General features: G+C 35.9%; 2 protein-coding genes across 2 annotated transcripts in view; both read left to right on the forward strand.

Moving 5' to 3' along the window:
* Nucleotides 1-4,994: 4,994 nt before the first annotated feature.
* LOC124457361 (insulin-like growth factor 1 receptor) overlaps nt 4,995-23,554 on the forward strand; it is a 98,157-nt gene continuing 79,597 nt past the window's right edge. Inside the window, exon 1 of the mRNA XM_047007629.1 lies at nt 4,995-5,272. The gene's annotated coding sequence lies outside the window, so the exon portion shown is untranslated. The remainder of the gene's footprint in view (nt 5,273-23,554) is intronic.
* Nucleotides 6,454-7,938, forward strand: LOC124457362 (putative nuclease HARBI1). The gene has a single exon (XM_047007630.1). It carries the CDS (start codon nt 6,616-6,618, stop codon nt 7,399-7,401), a length of 786 nt encoding a protein of 261 aa, XP_046863586.1. The 5' UTR covers nt 6,454-6,615; the 3' UTR covers nt 7,402-7,938.

Genomic DNA, 23,554 nt, shown 5'->3' on the forward strand with positions numbered 1-23,554 from the left:
TATTTTAAATGTCAGTTTATTTTCATTATAACAGGAAATGAAAAAAAAATTAAATCCCTGTACAAAGTTCAAGCTTCAATTTCCTCCTTTTTCTTAACAATGTCCACAAAACATGCCTTAATAAGTTTTCAATCCAATTTCCTTTTTATTCAGAATATATGTATAGCTTAATATTAGTTTCAAAAAGGGAGTTCGAGGAATTGAACCAATGATCTGTCGAAATGCAATCAAATGCTCTACCACTGAGCTACACTCCCTAGCTTCAAATAAGGAAAGAATAACATCTTTATTTTAAATGTCCGTTTACTTTTATTATAACAGGAAATGAAAAAAAGTTTAATATCTTGTACAAATTTCAAGCTTCAATTTCTTTTTTTTTCTTAAACACGTCCACAAAACATAACTTAATAACATTTTCAATCAAATTTACATTTCTAATTTGAATATATGTACATCTAAATATCAGTTTTAAAAAAGGAGTTAGAAGAATTCAACCACTGTCCTCTCGAACTGCAGTCTAATAATCTACCACTGAGCTAAACTCCCTAGCTTTAAGCAATGAAAGAATAACATCTTTATTTTAAATGTCAGTTTACTTCATTATAACAGGAAATGAAAAAAAGTTCAAATCCTTGTACAAAGTTCAAGATTCAATTTCTTTTTTTTTCCTAAAAAGTCCACAAAGCATGCCTTAATAACCTTTTTAATCAAATTTAAATTTCTAATTGGAATATATGTATATCTAAATATCAGTTTTAAAAAGGGAGTTAGAGGAATTTAATAACTGACCTCTCGAAGTGCAGTCGAATGCTCTACCACTGAGCTACACTCCCTAACTTTAAACAATGAAAGAATTACATCTTTATTTTAAATGTTAGTTTACTTTCATTATAACCGGAAATGAAAAAAAGTTTAATATCTTGTACAAATTTCAAGCTTCAAGTTCTTCTTTTTTCTTAAACACGTCCACAAAACATGCCTTAATAACCTTTTTAATCAAATTCACATTTCTAATTGGAATACATGTATATCTAAATATCAGTTTTAAAAAGGGAGTTGGTGAAATTGAGCTACTGACCTCTCGAAGTGCTATCGAATGGTCTACCACTGAGCTACACTACCTAGCTTTAACCATTGAAAGAATAACATCTTCTTTTTAAATGTCAGTTCACTTTCATTATAACAGGAAATGAAAAAAATTTAAATCCTTGTACAAATTTCAAGGTTTAATTTCTTTCTTTTTTCCTGAAATGTACACAAAACATTCCTCAATAACCTTTTTAATTGAAATTACATTTCTAATTGGAATATGTGTATATCTAAATATCAGTTTTAAAAAAGGAGTTAGAGGAATTCAACCACTAACCTCTCGAAATGCAGTCTAATAATCTACCACTGAGCTAAACTCCCTAGCTTTAAACATTGAAAGAATAACATCTTCATTTTAATTGTCAGTTTTCTTTTATTATAACAAGAAATGAAAAAAAAGTTTAAATCCTTGTACAAAGTTCAAGCTTCAATTTCCTTTCTTTTTCTTAAACACGTCCACAAAACATGCCTTAATAACCTTTTTAATCAAATATATATTTCTAATTGGAATATATGTATATCTAAATATCAGTTTTAAAAAGGGAGTTAGAGGAATTTAACCACTGACCTCTCGAAGTGCAGTCGAATGCTCTACCACTGAGCTACACTCCCTAGCTTTAAACAATGAAAGAATTACATCTTTATTTTAAATGTTAGTTTACTTTCATTATAACAGGAAATGTAAAAAAAATTTTAATATCTTGTACAAATTTCATGCTTCAAGTACTTTTTTTTCTTAAACACGTCCACAAAAAATGCCTTAATAACCTTTTTAATCAAATTCACATTTCTAATTGGAATATATGTATATCTAAATATCAGTTTTAAAAAGGGAGTTAGTGAAATTGAACCACTGACCTCTCGAACTGCTATCGAATGGTCTACCACTGAGCTACACTACCTAGCTTTAACCATTGAAAGAATAACATCTTCTTTTTAAATGTCAGTTCATTTTCATTATAACAGGAAACGAAAAAAAATTTAAATCCTTGTACAAACTTCAAGCTTTAATTTCTTTTCTTTTTCCTGAAATGTCCACAAAACATTCCTCAATAACCTTTTTAATTGAATTTACATTTCTAATTAGAATATGTGTATATGTAAATATCAGTTTTAAAAAAGAAGTTAGAGGAATTCAACCACTGACCTCTCGAACTGCAGTCGAATGCTCTACAACTGAGCTATTCTCCTCAGCTTTAAACAGTGAAAGAATAACATCTTTATTTTAATTGTCACTGACACTCTCCCTATCTCGTTTCTCATAGGTAGCAGGATCAATTGAAAGGTCAAGGGTTTTGGAAATCTTATCCTTTCTCATTAGACAGATGTTATGAAGGACCATACAAGGCAGAACATTCCCTCGTACTTTCTCACTGCTGCTTTCACACTTCTTAAGCAGCACATGCCACCTACCCTTAAGTTGGCCATAAGCACCTTCGGTTACCATTCTTGCACCGCTTAGTCTATAATTGAAGTATCTTTGCTTCTCAGACTGAATGGCATTAGTGAAAGGCTTCATCAGCCAGGTTGTAAAAGGGAAAGCAGAATTAGCAACTACCAGTGGAGTAATTATTTGTTCACCAACCATTTTCCTAACAATAGGTATATAGTTCCCTTTTTGTATTTTTGCCCACAGGTGAGTTGACTGTAAAATAATAGAATCACGTGAATTACCAGGATACCAACAACTTCCCCAAATAAATCAATACTCTGAATCTACCATAGCCATGAGAAAAACAGAGTAGAAGTTCTTAAAATTGTGGTATTCTTTGCATGATTCTGCAACACCTGGTGGGCATTATATTGGTATGTGGCAGCCATCAATAGCTGCCCAACAACAGGGAAATTGCCATCTGACTTCCATATCAATGATTTTGCTTTTAAATTCCGGTTCTGTATGTGGCATGAACTAGTCAATGCTTTCCTTCCAAAGATACTCCATAATAGCTTCACAACCCTCCTCCGTAATAGTTCTCACAGTAGATACCCCAAGGCCTGTCATCTCCGCAATCGTATAATAATATGAGCCTCATCCCAAACGATAAAGGCAAATTGCGAGCCTTAGCTCTGGAGAGATTGGCTCTTCGACGACACTTTCACGCTCAAGTTTATGGGCATTTGAACTAAGAATAAACATAAATTTTTCTCACGAGACTCTAAACGTCTTCTTAAACCTCACATTTGAGTACGTTTTCCATACAAGATTCTACCAACCAGTATTCCTTGCGAGTCGCCAAAATGAACGGTTTATAGGAAAAATAGCGTTCTTGCCTGATAACAGTATCAGCGTCAATAATACAGCTATTTGAATAACATGCTTTCTCGTAACCAAGAGACAGCGAAGAGCTGACTCGGTTATCCTTCTCCTTCTTTTTGCATGCTCAAGCATGCTCCGAATTGGAATAAGTTGCTGATTTGCTTGCCAGGCATTCTTTTGGAAAATTCAAATGAACCGCAATGCAAAATCAATAGGTGTTCCAATTTTGTAATTAAGCTCTACCTAATTAAGTTTGACGTTTGAATCAAAGTCAAATTTTTGTGGACTTTGCCGAACCTAATTCATATTAAGTTCGGCACATGAGAAGCACGCCGTTTGAAACGGGCCTTATAAACAACAACGTTAGGAAAACGATAAACTCATCTGTAACTAGAGATTGTATCCTTTTTAGAAGATCTTGTGAGAAGTTGTATTATAGATGGAAAGGATTATATTAAATATCCTTCCTAAATTTTTCCGTAGCTTCGCTTGCGACAAGACGTACATAACTGGCTAACTTGCGCATGCGTATGTCCTCTCGTACAACTCTGACAAGACCATAGCTGATGACGTACGAGAATTGCTGTTTGCCATTGTTTACAAAGTGCAGTGTAAACAATGCATACCGAAGCTACCTAATAGGTCGAGGGCAAGACTCTTTTTGCTTTGATTGGCTAAGACGTAAAAACATAATATCGATTTCACCTTTCTTGATCATATATTCAAGATAAAATAATCGATTTTTCTCTTTAATGTGCAAGTTATTCGATTGACATGCATGCTAAAGTTGATAAGTATTACTACAGCTACATAATGGTTAAAAATTTTTTGGTTCCATGGCCTATATGTTGTAGTTGTGAAATATCGCTACTTGAGCGTTGTACTATTACTGTTTTAGTATACTACACATACAGTATGACCAGGTTCCAAGTCTGTACTCATATTGCAAGTAATGATGCAGACAAGAAAGCTTCAGGACAGAAATATAGACGACTAAGACGCTCAAAGTCAAAACTTTCTGTAATGGATCGGGACTCACGGCTGACTTAGCAATTTTATTAACAAACCGAAATAGAAAAATATACTTGGAGCATGGTATTGATGATTCTTGGTTCAATCAAGCAGAGACAAAATGCCCTTTTTCCTTTGTTCAGTGAAATAATAATTTGAAAACGTTGATATATATACTTTTAAAATATTTTAAAGTATACTACTGGACCCCGTCATTTTTATCACATAGATTTTTCATGTTTTTCTTTGTGATGATAATTGAAGCTGGTGCTCCTCACATTTTTTCAAAAACTTCTTTAGTTGCTAACTCATTTCTTGTGTGATATTTCCGAGGCTATGTGCAAGCGTAGCGATTTTTTGTTTCAGAATGGCGGATCACAACACGGTTATTTTAAGGTCTGTTTCCTGCTTCTACTATAAATGTCCATCGAACGGGTAAAACATAGCTATTCTAGGATAGTGCCACCAGACTATAGAATTTATTTCAGTGAAAAGACTACCCAATCATTCTTTTTATACGTCCGTCCGCACATCTGGCAGTCTGCATCCGCATTTTATCCCAACCCCAAACTATTCTGACGTAAAACTATTTTATAAACGCCCAATTTTAATTGTTACTTACCCCCCGTCTCAACACCTTGGTCTACACATTACGGACACAATCGCATTATTTCACTGTTTCTTGCTAAACGTAAAAAGCAGTTGAAGTGAATTCAGTAAACTAATGAACTTATACCGCCAGGCAGAGTGCAAATACTGCTTTCAAGAATAGAAAGAGGAATATATTACACGTTTCAGTGAGTTCATATTATGCATAATCGATTAAAATACCTTCGAGCCAACACAGGACAGCATTACATTGAAACGTTGGCAGATAAAATGAATGTCGATCAAATTAAAGTTAGCGCGTAACAGGTAAATTATTTAAAGCACTCTTACATGGCATGTACGAAGTGATGACGAAATTATAACATTTACAGTCATCTGTAAAGTATCAATTTTTATAGATGGTTCATGTTTCTCACGGCATTAAATTTCCCCAGCAAGGTGAATTTTAATGTCGTGATAATGACTTCTCTCCTATGTCGTTAAACGTATGACTTCTCACCTAAACTTTAAACATTTGGCTAAGTAGTACGGCTCCCCATTCCATCATGGGTATACATCTGTTCAGCGCTCGGCTATTTTATTCCACTCCATACGTGTTGGTAGACAAAATGTGCTTTCATTGTGTATAACAAAGGAGACACGAGACGGTTAAACGGCGATGACGATGTCTCATTATTTGTGCCGTTCTCTTTACGTATTAAAGTTTAAATATTTCAACAATGTTTATTTACTTGATTGTATTCGATTATTTGACATGAATTTCGCCATTCTTATGATTATTGAATTCTGAAACATATTGACAATGTACTCATGGCAGGCCTGATGGTGTATGACAAATATGTTTATAAAGTTGAGCTCATTTGTTTGCCTATAACAATAATAACAATAATAATGATAACAATTGTAATAATATTAATAGTTATCAACTGGCTACGCTTTGCCGGTAAATTAATAATTCTCATTTGTAAACACTCAAATGTTCGCATCAATTGTCACTTAAATGGAAAATGTTGACTCACCCTTCCAAATATACATTTTTTCTCATGTAACATTTGCGGAGTTTTAGAAATTCTACTTCAAAATAACAGAAATCTCGTTAATATAAAGGGATGTTATGTTAAGTTCATTTATGTTCAATTTCTCATTTCTCATTCGAATTTTGAGGGTGGCTCAATATTGTACAAATCGAGTTATGGCTTGAAATTCTTTCGAATAACCCGATACCTTTCAAATTGTGACAAAATAGACACAACACAGACGCAAACGCCAAACAACAACTCTATTTAAAAAAGGTGGTAATTTTTGTGAGCTTTTTACCTTAATTATAATTCAGTTTGAAATATAACTTATACCTTTATGGTAAAGTAAATGGTTTGAACCCGGGAGTATCTTTACATGTTTGTAAATGATGATCGTCCAGGTTAATAAAGTCCTGAGAAGGACTGTTTTTGTTTTTGTTGACTGACGTTTCGACAACCTTAGCGGTAGTCATCTTCAGAGTCAAATGAGGAGTAAGGGGCCGTTTATATGGTCTCGGGTACTATGGTTACCCTACTGCCCGAGACAAAGTTGTCTAGCGTTTACATGAGAGATTGCACGCTCTCTTTTTAACTCGTTCCCAGTTCACTCTACACTCAACAAAATCCAAGATGGATAACGCAGAAATTGTATTTTCTATATGCCCCATAATTTTGAATATAGTGTCGGTTCTTTCCATGTTAGACGCATGTATTACATTGCTTACTGTGCACCAGCAAATGCAGCAAGATATTCTCCTGTGCTTGGGCACAGCTAAGGAAAATCCTCATGTTTTGAAAGCAAAACGAAAAATTACAAGTCGACGAGGAAGATTTCGTTCATGCTGGCAGAAGCCCGGTAGGACAGAGCGATGGTGGAGTAATCTCTGGCTCGGTGAACTTGATCTCCAGGAGTGGAACTTGAATCTTCGCATGAGCAAAGACGATTTCATGAAATTGGTTCAAGAACTCGAACCTTTTATTAAACCAAATTTTGCAACTCCTAATTGGACATCAGTTTCAGTCGAAAAAAAAGTAGCATTAACTTTATATTTTCTTAAAGATGCTGGCTCTATTCGAATGACTGCAAACTCCTTTGGAGTTGCTACACCAACTGTCTCCAAAACTGTCAACGAAGTCTGTCGAGCAATCAGCAAATATCTTGATCCCAAGTACATCAAGTTACCGCAATCTTCTGAAGAAATGAGAGAATTAATCATAAGGTTTGAATCAAAGCATGGTTTCCCTCAAGCCTTTGGATGCATAGACGGCACCCACATTGCTATCCAACAACCATTAGAGAACTCTCACGATTATTTTTCTTACAAGATGAAATATACCTTGAACATCCAAGCAGTTTGTGACTATAGAGGGTTATTCCTTGACGTTGACTGCCGATGGCCAGGGAGTGTGCACTAGAGTTTTTAGTAACTCTAAAATAAACAAAATGCTGAGAGAAAACAAGTTGCCTAGTGTTTATCGGAATTTAGTTCCAGGCCACGACAAGGTATCATCTCTGCTTCTTGCGGACCCAGCTTATCCATTACTGCCATATTGCATGACTGAGTTTGAATGTTGCAAGAGTAATGAAGAAGTCATTTTTAACAATCTGTTGAGATCCTCAAGGAATCAGATTGAGTGTGCCTTTGGACGATTGAAAGCTAGATGGCAAAAACTTAACACTGTACTAAACCTGAAGAATGAAAATGTTCCTTATATGATATATGCATGTTTTGTTTTACATAACTTTTGTCAATTACACGGAATTCACGACGATGATGATGGTGTTTTGAAGCAAATTAAATATGATAGGGAAGTACAACCAGATATTCAGCAAGACTTGATTTTCTCTTGTAATACTGCTGAAGGAACATCTACCAGAAAGACAATAGTTGCTTTTCTAAAGGAACACAATGAGCTCTAATTTTTTACTTGAGTTTTAATAGTGAATAAAGCTACCAAAAGTATCTGTTTTTAATTTCTCTGATTTGATACCTGTACAAGTCAGCCAAAATCACATTACATAACAATCATAAGTAGTAACTGAAGTTTTGTTTCTGTGCATAAACAATACAATAAATTTATAAACTAGTCCTCATATAGCTATTAAACAAAATAATAATCTTCCCCAGCTAACATATAAGTTACTGCAACTAATGCAATGTTTCATGAGTTTCACTTGAATAAGAGAAAGATGTGTTTGGGATGGAAAATGACAATGGTTGATTAAAATCATATGGAAAACATGAGGAATAATTTCTTCTAGGTTGGGAGAAGCTATTTGCAATAGACAACATTGCTTGGGTCATTCCTTGTGTCATTTCTTTCAAAGTAGAAGACATGTTTTCAATTGCACGAGCTGTTGTTTTAGATGATTCCTTAAAACATTCAAGCATTTCTCTTCTCATTTCTGTGTCTTCCTTTGCGGCGTCCATCAGCTTCTGGTCTCGTTGTGCTGCTGATAATCTCTTCTCTAGATTTTTACGCTTATTGTCTATTAGCCGTGGCACATTTGAAGATGATAGATCAATTTTTCTTTTTTGTGCAAAAGCACAAGAAAATGTAGAGCCAATATTTTCTCCATATAAACTATCCAACTCTGATTCACTGTTTTCTACATCTGCATCTAATGTACTCAAAGCTGTTTCAGGGCGAGAGCAATCTATTTACAAAAAATAAGTAACCACATAAGAAAGGAGCACTACATTAAATTAGACTCTTGCACAAAAGAATGACTGGTTTTTATTGAAAGTTATACCTACCACAGAAGATCAAATTTCTGTATTTTGTGACGACAACTGAACAGAATCTTGTAGCAGAATATTTAAAATTGTTTATTATTTATTACCTGACTGTTCTTTCCCAGAATAATTGATACTTTGTGTATCCACTCCAAAAGATAGAGAATCTGTAGAAGGAGAGCCACTCCAGATTATAGCAAGTTTGTCAAAATATTCCAAAACGATTTTCCCACTACCACTTCTACGGCCGCTAGTAATTGCTTTCGAGTAGTCTTGTCTAATACTTTTTATTTTCTCTTTTATACGAAGGTAACCAACTTTAATTTGTTTTAAATCCAAATCATGGCCTGTCTTATACTGATCGTATTCGTCTTTTGTCATTTCTTTGACAGGTTTTTCGGGTTCACACGCTTGTTGGGGACCAAAATCTTCTTGATATGATTTGGAAAGAATTTTCCTCACTTCCTCGAACAGACGTACTCTGTCGGCATTGAAGTCAATTGAGTTAAATTCGGACATATTTTTATATTCTTGCAATGCACTTATTAATGCATCAATCATTTGGGGAGACCAAGACCATTTTTTTGACTTCTTACTTGAAGAAGCTTTGCTTGCACTTGCTCCGTTATTCCAGTTGCTCGTATTCGCCGCCATATTGCTGCAATGTTTACATTACTTTGCGCATGCGTTATCCAAAACTTGTCCCTGGTGCCAGGGCCAAAGTGTTTATAAGACAGAAACTTGTCTCGTCAAGTAGGGTTACCCTCTTTCCTAAACAGTGTAACCCTACTCCTAGGGTTACCCTGTGCGAAAGAATTTCTCATGTAAACGCTCGCTGCTAATCTAGTATAAAATTATAATAACTAAGCCCTCCCAGGGTGTCTCGGGCAGTAGGGTAACTCTAGTACCCGAGACCATATAAACGGCCCCTAAACGTCAGGTTAGCCGTGTTTGTTATCTGGTTCTTACGTCATTGTATTGTGTGTGCAGGAAATGTGTATTGTCATTGTGGATTAGTGTGAAGTGAAATATTTTATTTTTAGTTGTGATGTGTTATTTAGGTGTGATGTTTTTAGTTGTAATGTGTGGGTGTCAATTGTGTATTGTCATTGTGAATTAGTGTGAAGTGTAATGTTTTAGTTGATCGTTTGTTTGTATTGTGAATAAGTCGTTTGTAAGGTGCCGGTAATTGCTGTGATCTGTTCAAGGGGGTTTGTTCCAAGTTGGTATACCAACTTTCTAATGTAAGCCGTTGTCTATAGTCAGTACTGTAAGTAATGCATTTTCCCGAGTCCCAGTCAATGTTGTGCTTTGTGATTCGGTGATGTTCGGCAATGTGATTAGTTTTGTCTTGTTTCTTAGTAGCTCGTTTGTGTTCAGTAAGTCTTATGTTTAAGTTCCTGCCAGTTTCCCCGATATAGGAGGCGTGGCAGTCGGAGCAGTTTATTTTGTAAACTGCACCTTGTCGTTCGTTGGGTTGTTCTTTGCCCTTTATGTTCGTTAGTACTTGTCGTAACGTTGTGATTTGTTTATGGGCGACACGTATGTTGTATGAATGTCAAATCTTCATTTAACGTATGTTGTATGGTCGTAAGATACGCGAGATAGTCTCAGACGTACCTTTGATGTAAGGTATCGTTGCTGTTGTCACTGAGTTGTTCGTTTCATTGGGTTCATTGGGTTTGTAAGTGTTGCGTTTGATAAAGTCAGAGTTATAGTTTTTTTTGTCAAAAACACGTTTGAGATAGTTGTTTTCGTTGTGTAGAGCGTCCGGTGAATCACATATGATTTGTGCACGTCTTGTTAATGTTCTGATTGTGGTGGCTTTGTGTGATGTAGGGTTGTAAGATGATTGGTCTAGTAGTCGGTCAGTATGTGTTGGCTTGCGATAAACTGTTGTTCGTAGTTTTTGATTGTCATGTTTTATCAAACAGTCGAGAAAAGGAAGAGTTCCGTTTTCTTCGACATCTTTGGTAAATTGTATGTGGCTGTTCTGTTTGTTGATGTGAGTATAAAAGTCATCAATGTCGTCTGCATGTAGTGCCGTGATTGTGTCATCTACGTAGCGAAACCAAAAAGGTAGTGCATGTTTGTAAGTCGTGAGCGCCCGTTCCTCTATAGATTGCATTACAATTTCAGCAACTACAACAGAAACGGGCGAGCCCATTGCTGTCCCATGTAATTGTTTGTAGTGTGTTCCTTTTTATTGGAAGTAAGTCGAGGTGAGGCAGAGCTCCAGTAGCTCCATAATGTCTTCTGTCGGTAATGGTAGTACGTCCGTGGTGTTTGTAATGAGGGTTTTTGTACAAGTGCCAGATTAAGTGGAATACTGGTGAATAGTTATTTCACATCAAAAGACACTAGTATATAGTTGTCAGGTATTTGTATAGTGCACAGTTTTTTAATGAAAGTTTCAGTGGATTGTAGCTTGTGTTTTGATTTGTTTGTAAGTGGTTGCAGTATGTCAGTCAAGTACTTTGAAAGTTCGTAAGTAGGTGAACCACAAAATGATACAATTGCTCGCATGGGTATTTGTTGTTTGTGAAGTTTTGGTAGTCCGTATAGTCTGGGTGGTCGTGGTACTGAACATCTGAGTCGATAGTAAATACGTTCAGATATAATGTTAGATTTTCTCATAGAGAACATCTTGCTGTTAAGTTTGCGTACTAGTGATGGTGTTGGGTCTCGTTTGAGTTGTTCGTACGTTTGTCTGTCGTTAACAAGGGTGTCCATTTTGTTAAAGTAATCATTCCTGTCCATGACCACAGTTACGCGTCCTTTGTCTGCTGGTAAAATCACGATGTTGTTGTCGTGTTTTAGTCGTTTTAGTGCTTGTTGTTCGTCTTTTGTCAAGTTGCTCTCACGTATGGAGGACGATTGTAAAGTGGAGGCTATCCTGCTTCTGATTTCGTCTTTGGTTGTCTCTGACAGGTCTCTTTGATACGCTAAGACAGCCTCGACACTTGATACTATCGTCTCAGTCGGGATTCGTCTAGGTGTTATGGAATGTTTTAGTCCGTAAGATAATAGTCGTGTTTCAGTTTCGTTTAATGAGTGGGAAGAAATATGCCTCACCCAGTTATCGTCATGTTTATGTCTTCTACGTGTTTTAGTTTGTTTTGAACGTTCAAGTTTTTGTTGTTGTTTGATTTGGTGTTGTGTCTCTGTCTTGTTTGCTCGTTTCTCTGCAATAGTTTGTATCGTAGAAAGTAAAGTATCACTTACTGTCGTTGGTATGAGTTCCTTCAGTTTGTTCAGTCTTTGTTCTTGTTGTTTGATGTAATAGTTGATTCGTCTGTGACAGTCGTTAATTCGTGCTCGTATCAGTCATCTGCTGGTGGATTTGACAATCTGAATAGCCTCTTGTGTGTTCAACGTTGACTTAATTCTAAGTCCTGCCGGAACGAGACCAAAATCCTTGCAGCAGTGGTTGAATCAGAGTTGTTGGCGTATGCGTCTGACGTTGCTTGCAAAACGTATGTAGTCGTTAGCAAGTTGTTCGCTCTGTCGTCCAAATGATCCTAATAAAGTAAATGGTGGCCCATTGCTATCATCACTATTTTCCGTGTGTCAATATTATTTTCAGTTGTATTTTCATTTCAAAAACAAATTTCACATGAAACTTTACTTTACAATGTAAATTTGAAATTAATTTTATTATTTAAATACGTATTATATTTTCATTCTAAAAGCGTAAATGAAATTTAAAAAGCACTTTCCTACGCGTGGCCCAGCGCTATCACCACTGATCTGATAATAGTCTGGATATAGTTTCTATAGTTAGCAAATAAGTGAAGCCATTGAGTTCTATAATAACTGGAGCGGCTATCTCAAGCGCGGCCTTAGATATCTGATGATGCCAAAAAAATGGCGGATTTCGTCCTTTGCCGCTGAGAGTTACCGAAATTGACCGCTTTTCCGAAAATTTCATAACTTCCCACTCCCTCGTGAGAAAAGAGTGAGGAAAATGTATGTGTGTATTTGAGATTCGGCAAGCAATTTTTTGATGAAAATCAAGGTAAAAACCTTAAATTCATAACAGCGAGTCAACTGTGGTTGTCAGTTATCTGCTCCTACGAGGATGCATTTATAACTATCGACGAAAGACCTATATGTCGGCTACACATGTATGAATGCAGATGTGCGTCGTTTTCTTACCAGCGTCAAACTTGTTTGATCGATTAAACTCTTTGGTCTATACAAAAAAGTATATCATAGTTCATCTCCACGATTCACGAGAGAGAAGTTAGCTTATTTGTTATCATTTCTATTTTCTTTCTTTTCATGCAATGGGCAATGGCTTTTTTCGCCCCAATTGTAGGATTTTTACTTGTTTCTTTAAAAAAGTAAATATTAAATCTCTGGATATTTACGGATTTTCTGTAATCGAGTTTCATATGAAATTTCAAAAAGACTAAGACGTAATGTGTTGATCTACGGCTCATACCAGATTGTTTGCCATATATTAAAAGGGCTATCGATGTATGAAAAGCATTTTCTACAAAGTAAAAATGTCTTCCTATGTATGCAGATAAACCTTGAAATTTGGTAAAACAGCAAAGTATTTTTCATGATCACTAGGTAAATTTTCTGATGATCATTATAATTTCTAAACTAAATTACTTCAGATTTACATTTAAACGAGCTTTGATCATATGAAAAGATATTTATCATAACCAGTAAGCATGACATATGAACCAATTGAACATTCACGTAATTATATAATAAAAGCCAAGTTGGTTACATTCTGTTTGTATTGGCAAATACAATGCTACTGGTGATTGCTATATAGCACACCTTGCATGAACTTACAGAAGATAATAGTCTAGTGAAATGTCTGATATACATTAATGGCATTAAGCTGTCCTTAATTGTAAATTTTCACTCTGATAATTTTTGCTTGATCTTTGGCACAAAATAATTTTGAGTTTTTTCTCAAAAGGTGAATTTGCTGGCACTGTATGTGTAGATGGATAAAGGGTTACAATAAACTTGCATGGTTTGAAGTCTGAGGTTTTCTACATCTATGAACCGTCCCTTGTAGTACCAAATTTCTAACTTAACTCATTACATAGATGTTTGAATGAGGGTCTCTAAGGGGGTCTATGCCTGACAACTTGGAAGAAATTTTTAAAGAAAATATCTTTTTTGGAATAGCATTATTGTAAAATAAATTTTATGTTCCTAGACATGCTAATGAGCCACATATTTGGGGTGATAAAGAGCCTAAATATTTTGCAAAACATTCAAGTATTGTTCACTTCATTTTTTTTTTGAAAAAAACGTAAGCAAAATGTGTTGTTTTTACGCAAAAACGTTGCCCACAAAATGCATTTTGTATTGCTCTAAAACGCTGAAAATGGCATTTCCAAGTCTCTGAAATTCAAAATTTCCCTTGGGAGAATGCCTCGGACCCCCCAGGTGTGAAGCGCCTCGGACGTTTTATGACTGATGTTTGAAAAATCCTAGATCCGCCCATGGAACAAACGTATTCATATCTTCGATATATTCATCGATATTGAAGTTGTTTATAAAGGAACTGGTTTAAAACTTTGCTTCGTTTAAACACAGAGAGGTACATTGAAGAATTTTAAAATCCAGAGCCTGGAGGGCTAATTATTTGTTGTACAATAAGTTATGAAAACACGTTTTTATTAGCTGCATTCTTAATGTGAAATTTTCAAACTTCAACCAGTTAAAAGGTACTAAAGGTGGCTCAGAGAAACGTTTCGCACGAGGCAATTGTCCCCTAAAGTATAATGAATCAAACTCATCACTGCCCCTCAATAAACAGAAGAAATTTGGATTAGCAAAAAAATAACAGTGAACGATACTTCCTAATATGCATAGGGACAGATTGTCCTTAGCATCCCACTAGTTAGTTTACAGTTGTTTAGATTGGGGGCAAGTAGAGTTAGATGGCTTTATTCCTTAAAGTAAAATTTAATTTTCTCAATGAAGTACCATGCATTATTAGAACAAATATCTAAACTTATACTATACCCGTCATTTATAAAGAAAGGCCAGCCTCCTGGATTTTTCTACAAATTTTTCAACCACCCCATTATGCAACACCTCTGATTCCTCTTTTTTTTCAATAATATCTTTGTTAATAGATATTCTACACAAAGCGCAAAGCCGACCTTGACAAATTCTATTCGTCAAATAGCTTTTTACCCTTTTCAAGCAAGAAAATGACCTCTCTACTGAAGCACTTGCAACTGCCACAACACTATTTAATTTTAACAAATTTACCACTTGACATAAACTCGACTGAAGATTAAATTGATAGATGTATTTAAGCACCTCATTAATGCACTCTTTGTGAAAGTCCTTGTCATCGTAAATGAAGGAAAGTGGACTCTCCAAAGTTGGAATGTGAAAAAGAGGACTATACTTATCTTTGAGAAGATTGATCTTCTTCTGTGGAACTATGCCCTTCCATGTAGTAAATAGTTTAGGATTTACAAGATGTAAAAACTTGAAATGATTAATATCTTAAAATCGTTCACTTAACATGCCTTTAATAGAGTCAATAATCTCAAAACAGAGCTGTTTGTAATTGTATCTACTATCTGCCCTGGTTGCTGGTGAGCCTACTTTTTCTAGTGCAGTTTGGTAAAACTCTGTGAAAGCTTGATCTGTGCGAAGTTATACAATAAACTGCTTGAAATTGTCAATCTTGCTTATGCCATAATTAAAATGGGTTTCCCTATTTTGAAGAATGGAATACAAAATTGTAGACTGTTCTAAAAACATGTAAAAAACACATACTAGAAAACAAAAGAGAAAGCTATCAAGATAATGCAGTAAGCCACTTATTTTACTTAATGACTTATCATCCAACCAAGCTGGTTGTTCAAGTACCCCCTCAAAAATATCTAAACGTTCTTCATAAGTGTTGTGCGATACATTGATTAATCAAGAGTGATAATACTATCTTGTTTCACCAGGGGCTGGAAACTCAAGGTTGTTTGATGTGAGAAAAGCTTTTCTTTTTGGGCTAAATGTACCTATATTAATGAGGTAGATTTTAACAGGAGAAATTGATAAGGCTGACTGTCATAGGACCAGGCTCAACCTATGAGCAGCACAATGAACAAATTGGGCAAAAGGATACTCTTGTCGAACCAGTGCTTGAACATTATTGATAAGGACAGACATGACAGAAGCACCATCATATGTTTGCAAAACCAGTTTTTCTTTTATACTAGAATACTTACCAAGCTTATCTTTGACAAATTGTGATATTGCTGTGGCATTTCTGTTCATACTTACATCCACAAATTCTAATTGCCTCTCAATAATTTCACTTGCTTTGTCAGCATTTAGCTGCTCTTTGGTGGAAACATCTGATGCTTCATCAACGTGAATACTCATATATGCGCAATCATTTATTTCCTTTCGGATTTCATCCTCAATAATGGATCAAGACAGCTAATAAGATCATTTTAAATTTCTGGCGAGACTCCAATAAATCTTCTGTCACCAACTATATCAGATTCTGCTAGTCTACTCTGCAGTCGACGCTCAATTACAGAATCAAACTTAGCAAACATTGGAGAAACTCTCTATTATTACCTTTGTCAAAGCTTCCTTCGGACTCATCATGACCTCTAAATGGCAACTCTTGCTTTGAAAAATAGAGCACTGCCTCAGTAACAGCTTTTAAATTTTCTCGATTTTGTCTTACCTCCTCATTGTGACGCTGAATCTTATTTCTTCTAGCGAGGGACATAAGACAATCAATCCGTTCACTAGCTCCATACGTTTTCCATTTTTTAAAAGCAGTCAAATGCAATTTAGATTTTTCATGCTTCTTAGCATCAGACATAATACTCCGCATGTCGTTATAGACATTCTTAGTCCATGATGACGTTTGCGGGGAAAACATTAGACATGGCCAACAAAAGCTTTATGCAAGGTTGTACTGCCACACAGCCAGTCCTTCGTCTCATACCAATCTCTCTGAAATGCTCGTCCCTTATTTTGGATTGTTAAATCAGGAGTAGGCCGTTCATGAACGATAACATTCTGTTCGACCTACGATCGAGCAGAGAACGGTTTGGCTAATAAGCTATTTACTAAATCAACATCAGTTGAGCAAATCGCACTCGCACTTGAAGCCATTGTGTCATGCACAAATACAAAATAACAATTTGAGAGCAAACACAATATTAAAAAATGATTTCGTAATTTGATAATCACTAACCGCTGTACTCGTATTAAAAGATGAAATAATTATAACCTCCGCCAATTTAAAGTAGCAAGAGTTCGACTATAAAAACAGCAGACATGAGCATGCGCAAAGTACCTTAGCCAACCAGAATCCAGAACTTCTTATATAGAATTGTATTGTATGTTCCGCCCTCTGAAGATAGGCGGAATACGTGAAGAAATTGCGCGAGTACGTATATTACAATGTGCGAGGAAAGGCAGTTGCTAAGTTACAAGACAAATATTGAGATTTTGTGGTATTACAATTACGAACCACCGAATAAAAACGTGAAAATGAACGAATAAAACATAATATTACAAATTAATTTTGAAATTATGTATATCTCATCTCCAAATAGAATATTTATTATTTTTGGAAGGAAATTTATTGTCCTGCCGGCGGGAGTACCGGGACAGCTAGCTACGCCACTGGTCATTTTCCAATTTAGAGATTGTTGTATATTAGTAGTATAAATTTATTTATAGATCAAAGGAGCCCTTAACAGTGGTTGGGCTCGCTTTTGGTATATAAGTGGATCCTTTAATAATAAATTTATTATGATAACATACATAACAGAGATGACGTTAACTTTTTCTCACCATTATAAATATGGTATGATTTTAAAGTACTCATCTAGCAGGCGTTGACTCCTGATGAGTAATCTTCCGAAAGGCCTATTGTCTTTCAGCTTTAAAACAGTTCTTTTAGAATTGTTGGGTTAGTGTTCTGGTTTCAAACAGTTCTTTGAAGAACTATTACGTTATTATTTGACGTGGTATTTGCTTTTTTTAAAACAATTTTTGAATTTATCACCACGACAAAGTCTCTGGTTTTTACAACTTTTACTGCCAAAAATGCCAAAGGTTATGCACTTAGGTATTCGAAGTTGTTAACTGACAACGTTCAGAGTGGCTAGTTGCCATATTGTTTATGATGGTCACTGCTGTGACGTATTGTCAATCATTAGACGAAATTGCGCTGTACGTTGGGAATGGGCAAATGTTTGTAGTACTATGTAGGAGGCAAACCATTCTAAATAATTTATGATTCTTTTGCCTCTAGGTGAGACCATAGCCCTCCCGTGCTGACGCCTAGGGATTCTGCTCCCCAACCTTTATTTGAAGCGTCCGTCGTAATTGTGAGAGACGGTTCACCTTTAGAAATGGGTTTATTGGCATTCATAACACTATTTGACCACCAATGTAGTTCGGTGATGGCTTCAACAGAAACCATCATATCGGTGTCGAAATTCCCTTACTTAGAGTTAGTGCAGATGTTTTGTCCCTATACAAATTCCTGTAGTATAAGGGTCCAAAAAAAACATCAGGAAAATTTCATATTAATTTACCCACTATTTTGGCCGTGTCTCTGATTTTTATGCTCCATTTTGCTTTTCCTATAAACTTGGGCAATCTGTTTTTAGTGCTAAAGCCTTTTCTTTGGTTGACTTAACAGTCATTGTAATGAAAATCATTTCAACCCCCATGCAGTGTGATCAATTTCTGTGAAGGCATAAACATTAATTGTTATAAAATCCCTAATAATTGGGTGAATAATGGCACAGTATCTATCACATTGTTCTTTGATCTATTGTAAGTCTTCCCTTGCAAGTAGAAATCATCTAAATGTCCTGGGGTGATGTGTCCTTTGGAATGTATTGTAGCTGAGGGGTATTTTAGAGTTTTTGTGAATTTCCGTGGTCAACTAGATGAGCCGTTGGGCAGACATGTATTATTTGATATAAAACCCCCTTCCAGTTAGATCTCATGTATTTCCTGTCTTTTCCTGTCTTTGTTTTTATGGGAATTGAATGATAGGCGTCTTTGAGATCGATACTGCACATGTAGCAGTTTTGTTCTGCAAGCTTAGTGAGCGTAGTTAGTGAGTTCATTTTGAAATGGAAATATGACACAAAAATATTAAAAACTTTGAAATCTACTATGATCCATATGTGCCATTTTCTCTCTTTTGTAAGAAAATTTTGGAGAATTTCGTCATGTTCGTGTTGTACTGTTTCAATTTTATTTTTCGCAATCATTCACACAAATTGAGATCGATCACGTCATTTACGTCAATTCAGTTTGGGTGAAAGTAATGCTGATAAGGCGTTTCTTACAGGTCGATTGTCATTCCTTTTACATTAGCTAAGATTTCTTTATCTTAAGTAATATCGGTCCATGCGAGAAAATGTTTTGCTATTGAGTGTATCTGTCGCGGATCGCGTGTAAAAAGTCGCGGGTGGCAGGTTGAATGTCGTGGGTTTAAAAAACTATATTTTGCATCGAAAACATAGAAAAGTTGTAAAGAAAACGTGCTCCTGTAATCGACAATCTTTAATGTCAACATTAAAAATATGTCTCTATTGCGCTTTGAATATTGTCCATTTTAAAAACGAGCTGGATAATGGCGTGAGCTCAACTCACAAAAGCTTCCGAAATCTTTACTCGGGACATTTCACATTAGTTTAGTTGTTTTACATTATAGTAAGCATTGTTAAAGCATAAAACATCTGGGGAAAACATAGATGTTACCTTGAAAGAGGAAGATATTCACAACAGCAACAACAACAAGAGCAACCTTTGATTTCCCTTTTGGCTAAATTTGTTGAGAAATGAGATAAAAATGTCTCTAATTTGTAGACAATATGTTTTCTTTAAACAGTTATTGTTGATAGTATAATCACATGATGAAGCTTTTAAAATTTTTTTTAAATAACAGCTTTTAAAAAATTAGGAAAAGTACATTTGAAGTGAAGGTGGTTCAAGTCGAAAAAATTTGCTGGTTGTATTTGAGTGCAAGCATGTCAGAGCATTTCTAAGTAATGAAGCCACCATATAAATTTTTCCAACACAACTAAGGCTGATTTTTAGATCTTTTTTAAAATCTAGAAACTTAAAATTGTTTATTATGTCCCCAAAAATCCACTCAACTGATATCCTTACAGCACTCATCGATTTGTTAAATTCTTGCACGTGGATTGTAAGTTGCCTGTTCCGATATAGTGCTTGTAGGTGCATACGTAATGGGTAGGCTGGATCACCATACAAGCACATGGGTTTATCATTATAAAAGGGATATAATTGTAGATCCTGCAGATGAGGCTAACATAGCAGAATCGTGCCTTTTTCCTTCTATAAAACAAAAAAATTAAATGAAACTCAAAGTAAACATAAGGATATTAGTCAAATGATGTGCTTACCAACTGGTCCAAACAAATTGGCTATCATTCCATTAGGAAGAGTGATCGATTGAAACTTTATAGCGTATACCCTCTTATGACCATTGTATAGTAAACTTTGCATTTCATCTAGACGGCAAATTGACCTCACTGTGGCATCAATAAAACCAAAACAATTGTCTAAAGCTCCTCCTTTCTGGTGAATTGCTTCAGCATAAATTTTCAAGTTATTGGGACGCAGTAGATCGTGATTCTAATTTGTTATTTTTCCCCCATGCCTTTCATAAATAAAATCTACCACAGAATTGGTATTCATGCTAAGTTCAGGGCACAGATCTGCCAAATTGAGGTACCAAGTCACTGTATCTGCAAGGATAAGCAAAACGACAAAGGGCTATGCAAAGAGCCTCCAATCCATTGCAAACTGTTCCTTGCTTGCACTTGAATCGGTAAGGCAAACCTAAAGCTTCAGCAAGCAGCGGTATGTCTTGCTTTTTAAAACGAAAATCCAAAGAACAGGTAACTTCATCTATTTTTTCCAGATCTAACGATGGATAATCATTGTGCATTATTTCAGGATTTTTCGAACGGCAAGCATCGTATAGTAAGACAAATTCCTCATCATTAATTAAAGCTGCATCATAGGCAAAAGCCATAACAGTTCTTGCATTTCTGAATGACATTTTTAAATACTCTAAAATGATGTTGCTGAAACTACACACGTCGCGCAGTCAAAAACTTAAGTCAAAATGTATAATCCACGCCGATGCGTCTAGCCCCAGGACGTGCGCGCACAAGTAGCGTCGTTGAAAAGCGCGTAGTAAAGTCTTAAGGTCCCTAATATGTGTCTGCTACGTAAGTGCACATACGAAATTAATGTTTATTTACGCAATCTTGAAGCAAGTTTTAGTTATTTATATATCATTGTTATAAGAGAAAATACTGTGTATGTTAGTTGAAAAGGAGAGCCAGATATACCCGTAATCAACATTAACATAGCCAGGGGCAACGATAGCTGTTGCTTCCCACCATCTTCAACAGGCATAGAACGAAGAACATTCACGAAATTTCTCCGATAGGTGTTTACATTACAATGAGAGCGTTTCAATTACCAATCCAATACACTGCACACCACTTCGGAGTGCAAACCACCACATCAACAGTACGTTGCAAAAAATGAGCCGATAGCAACATTTTATGTGTAAACGGACGCCCTATCCAATACGGCTTATGCGCCGGACGCAAAGTGATCATATGCAATGTAAACCTAGTCTCAAAATAACGGCATTCGATGGATCAAGACGTCTAGTACATATTAACCCTTTGTTGCATCAAATTTTTTGCGGACCAAGCTTCACCGTGCTCGGTGATTGTTGCCCTCAAGCAACGCCATGCAGCACAGCACGTTCTCTCTAATAAATAACAGAATTATCTCATGCTGTGTAATATCATGATTTACAAGCAATGTGTTTGTTATATTTCAAAGACGAGAACAGGAAGTCCAATGCATAGAAAGAAATCGAATCCCTTCATACGAACAATAGCTAATAGCAAAAGAACTTTTCCATGCAACACGAAACGTCTATTTGCAGCCGTAATGTTTAACGTTTTGTACAATATGCAAGTGTGAACGTTTCGGTGTAAATCATTCCCGACAAATCGCATCTATCCGTGTAAATACGTCACCGATTCTTACAGCTAGTGTGAACCATGTTTAAAGAACGTTTACTTCAAGAGAGCATTCAAGTGTGCAACATGGAAATAAATACTTCCCGAGAACTCTGTATCATGTTTTTTCAAATATTTTTGTGTTCTCTAAGACATTATACCCGCGGCCCGCGACTTTTTACCAGCGACAGTTAGATACACTCGTTTTGTTATTCTGCTCGCTTTTGAGCTGTCACATAAAGTAGTTAGGACGCTTTTTAATTTTGGGATAAAATTTTCCCATTTGCTTAACAGAGTAAACCTCATATGTTGTACTTCATGAATTATTTATTGCGTGTTTGTCGTTTCACACTTTTCGTTGGGAAGTTTGTGAAAAGCCGGCCACGATCCAGTATCCTAATTCGATTCATGCATTTTAGCGCCAATGTTTTCTATCACTATTTTTGTGTAATATGGGCGAGGTGGGGTACATGGAGTTTGATTATATTTAACAACCTTGCTTGAATTGCTTCTTTCTTTAGCTTCTTTCAGTCTCATTGGTGAGCCATAGCCAAAGAGATTTGTTCACCGCTATCTGAGTATATGGGGCATATTCGTGTTGCAAAACACATTTTATTTTATTTCTGCAAACACTGGCCAGTTTGTGGCTAATATGTCTTAGTGTTAGGACATATTAGCCACAAACTGGCCAGGGTTGGATTGCTATTAAGTCGACTTGTTGACTTTACGAGTTCTTTGATGTTAAGGTCGTTTGCCTTTCTTATGCTCAGAACTTGTGCTGTCTAAATTGCAATAAGATTTGTTTTTCTTACTGCTTCTTGTATCATTGAATTATTTTGATCTGCTCTTTGTTGATAGAATGGTAGTTTTGCCCATATATCAGAGTTTACTGTAATGGGGCATACTGAAGAGCAATTTGCAAGTCGTAGGTATTTGTCTTGGATTGACTTTATTTTGTCAAGAGCAAGTTTTTTCTGACATCTTTTCTCGACAATGGCAGCCAGTTCTGCTTTGACATTGTCACCTGTCGGCTCTGAATCATGAAATATTTCTGCTAGCTGGTGAAGTGTATCATCGATTGAAGTCGTATTTTTGCCCGTTTTATCGTTATCAATGAGCTCAGAGAAATTTTCGTCGTCAAAGTCAATAGAGCGCAAACGCTTATATTGTCATTGTCATTAGAGTCGTTTACATGTGTAGCATCATTGATTGATTTGCAAGATTTTGACTATTTCTCGTGACGGATATCGTCTTTGCTGTCCGTCGAAGAAGAGTTCGATCCGCGCCGTTTGTGAAGGCGGTCTATATTGTCATTCTCAACGTCTGGTTGTTGAGTTGAGTTTGCATCATCCCTTGTTTGATGATGCTGCCACATTATAAGTATCATTGATTTCAGCTATGCTAACTCTTTAGCGATAGTTTGAGAATCGGGCTGTTGTTTCCCGTTGATACGATTTCGATGTCATTAGGTGTTTCTTCAATGTTAGTCATACCTGCTAAATGGGAGTAGTTACGTAAGGAATTTTTTTTTGTTATTAGTTATACTCGCGATTCGTTACCTTTCCTCTTTTAGGTGTGTTACGAAATGTATAATGGAACTTTTTTCCAACCCTCTCTGAACAAAGAACACACTGTGCACTGAACAACAAGCGACGCGCGCGCGCTTCTCATTTGATTCCGTAGTGACCTGACCGATGACTTTTATGAAGATTTATACTTTTTACTTGACCTGTAATCAACTTTACCGCAACCCCTATATTTCACTGC

Source organism: Xenia sp. Carnegie-2017, unplaced genomic scaffold (assembly GCF_021976095.1).
Source record: "Xenia sp. Carnegie-2017 unplaced genomic scaffold, XeniaSp_v1 HiC_scaffold_6, whole genome shotgun sequence".
Lineage (NCBI taxonomy): Eukaryota > Metazoa > Cnidaria > Anthozoa > Malacalcyonacea > Xeniidae > Xenia > Xenia sp. Carnegie-2017.

Coding starts and splice junctions, on each gene's coding strand:
- LOC124457362 (XM_047007630.1), top strand. CDS start 6,616: ATGGATAACGCAGAAATTGTATTTTCTATATGCCCCATAATTTTGAAT.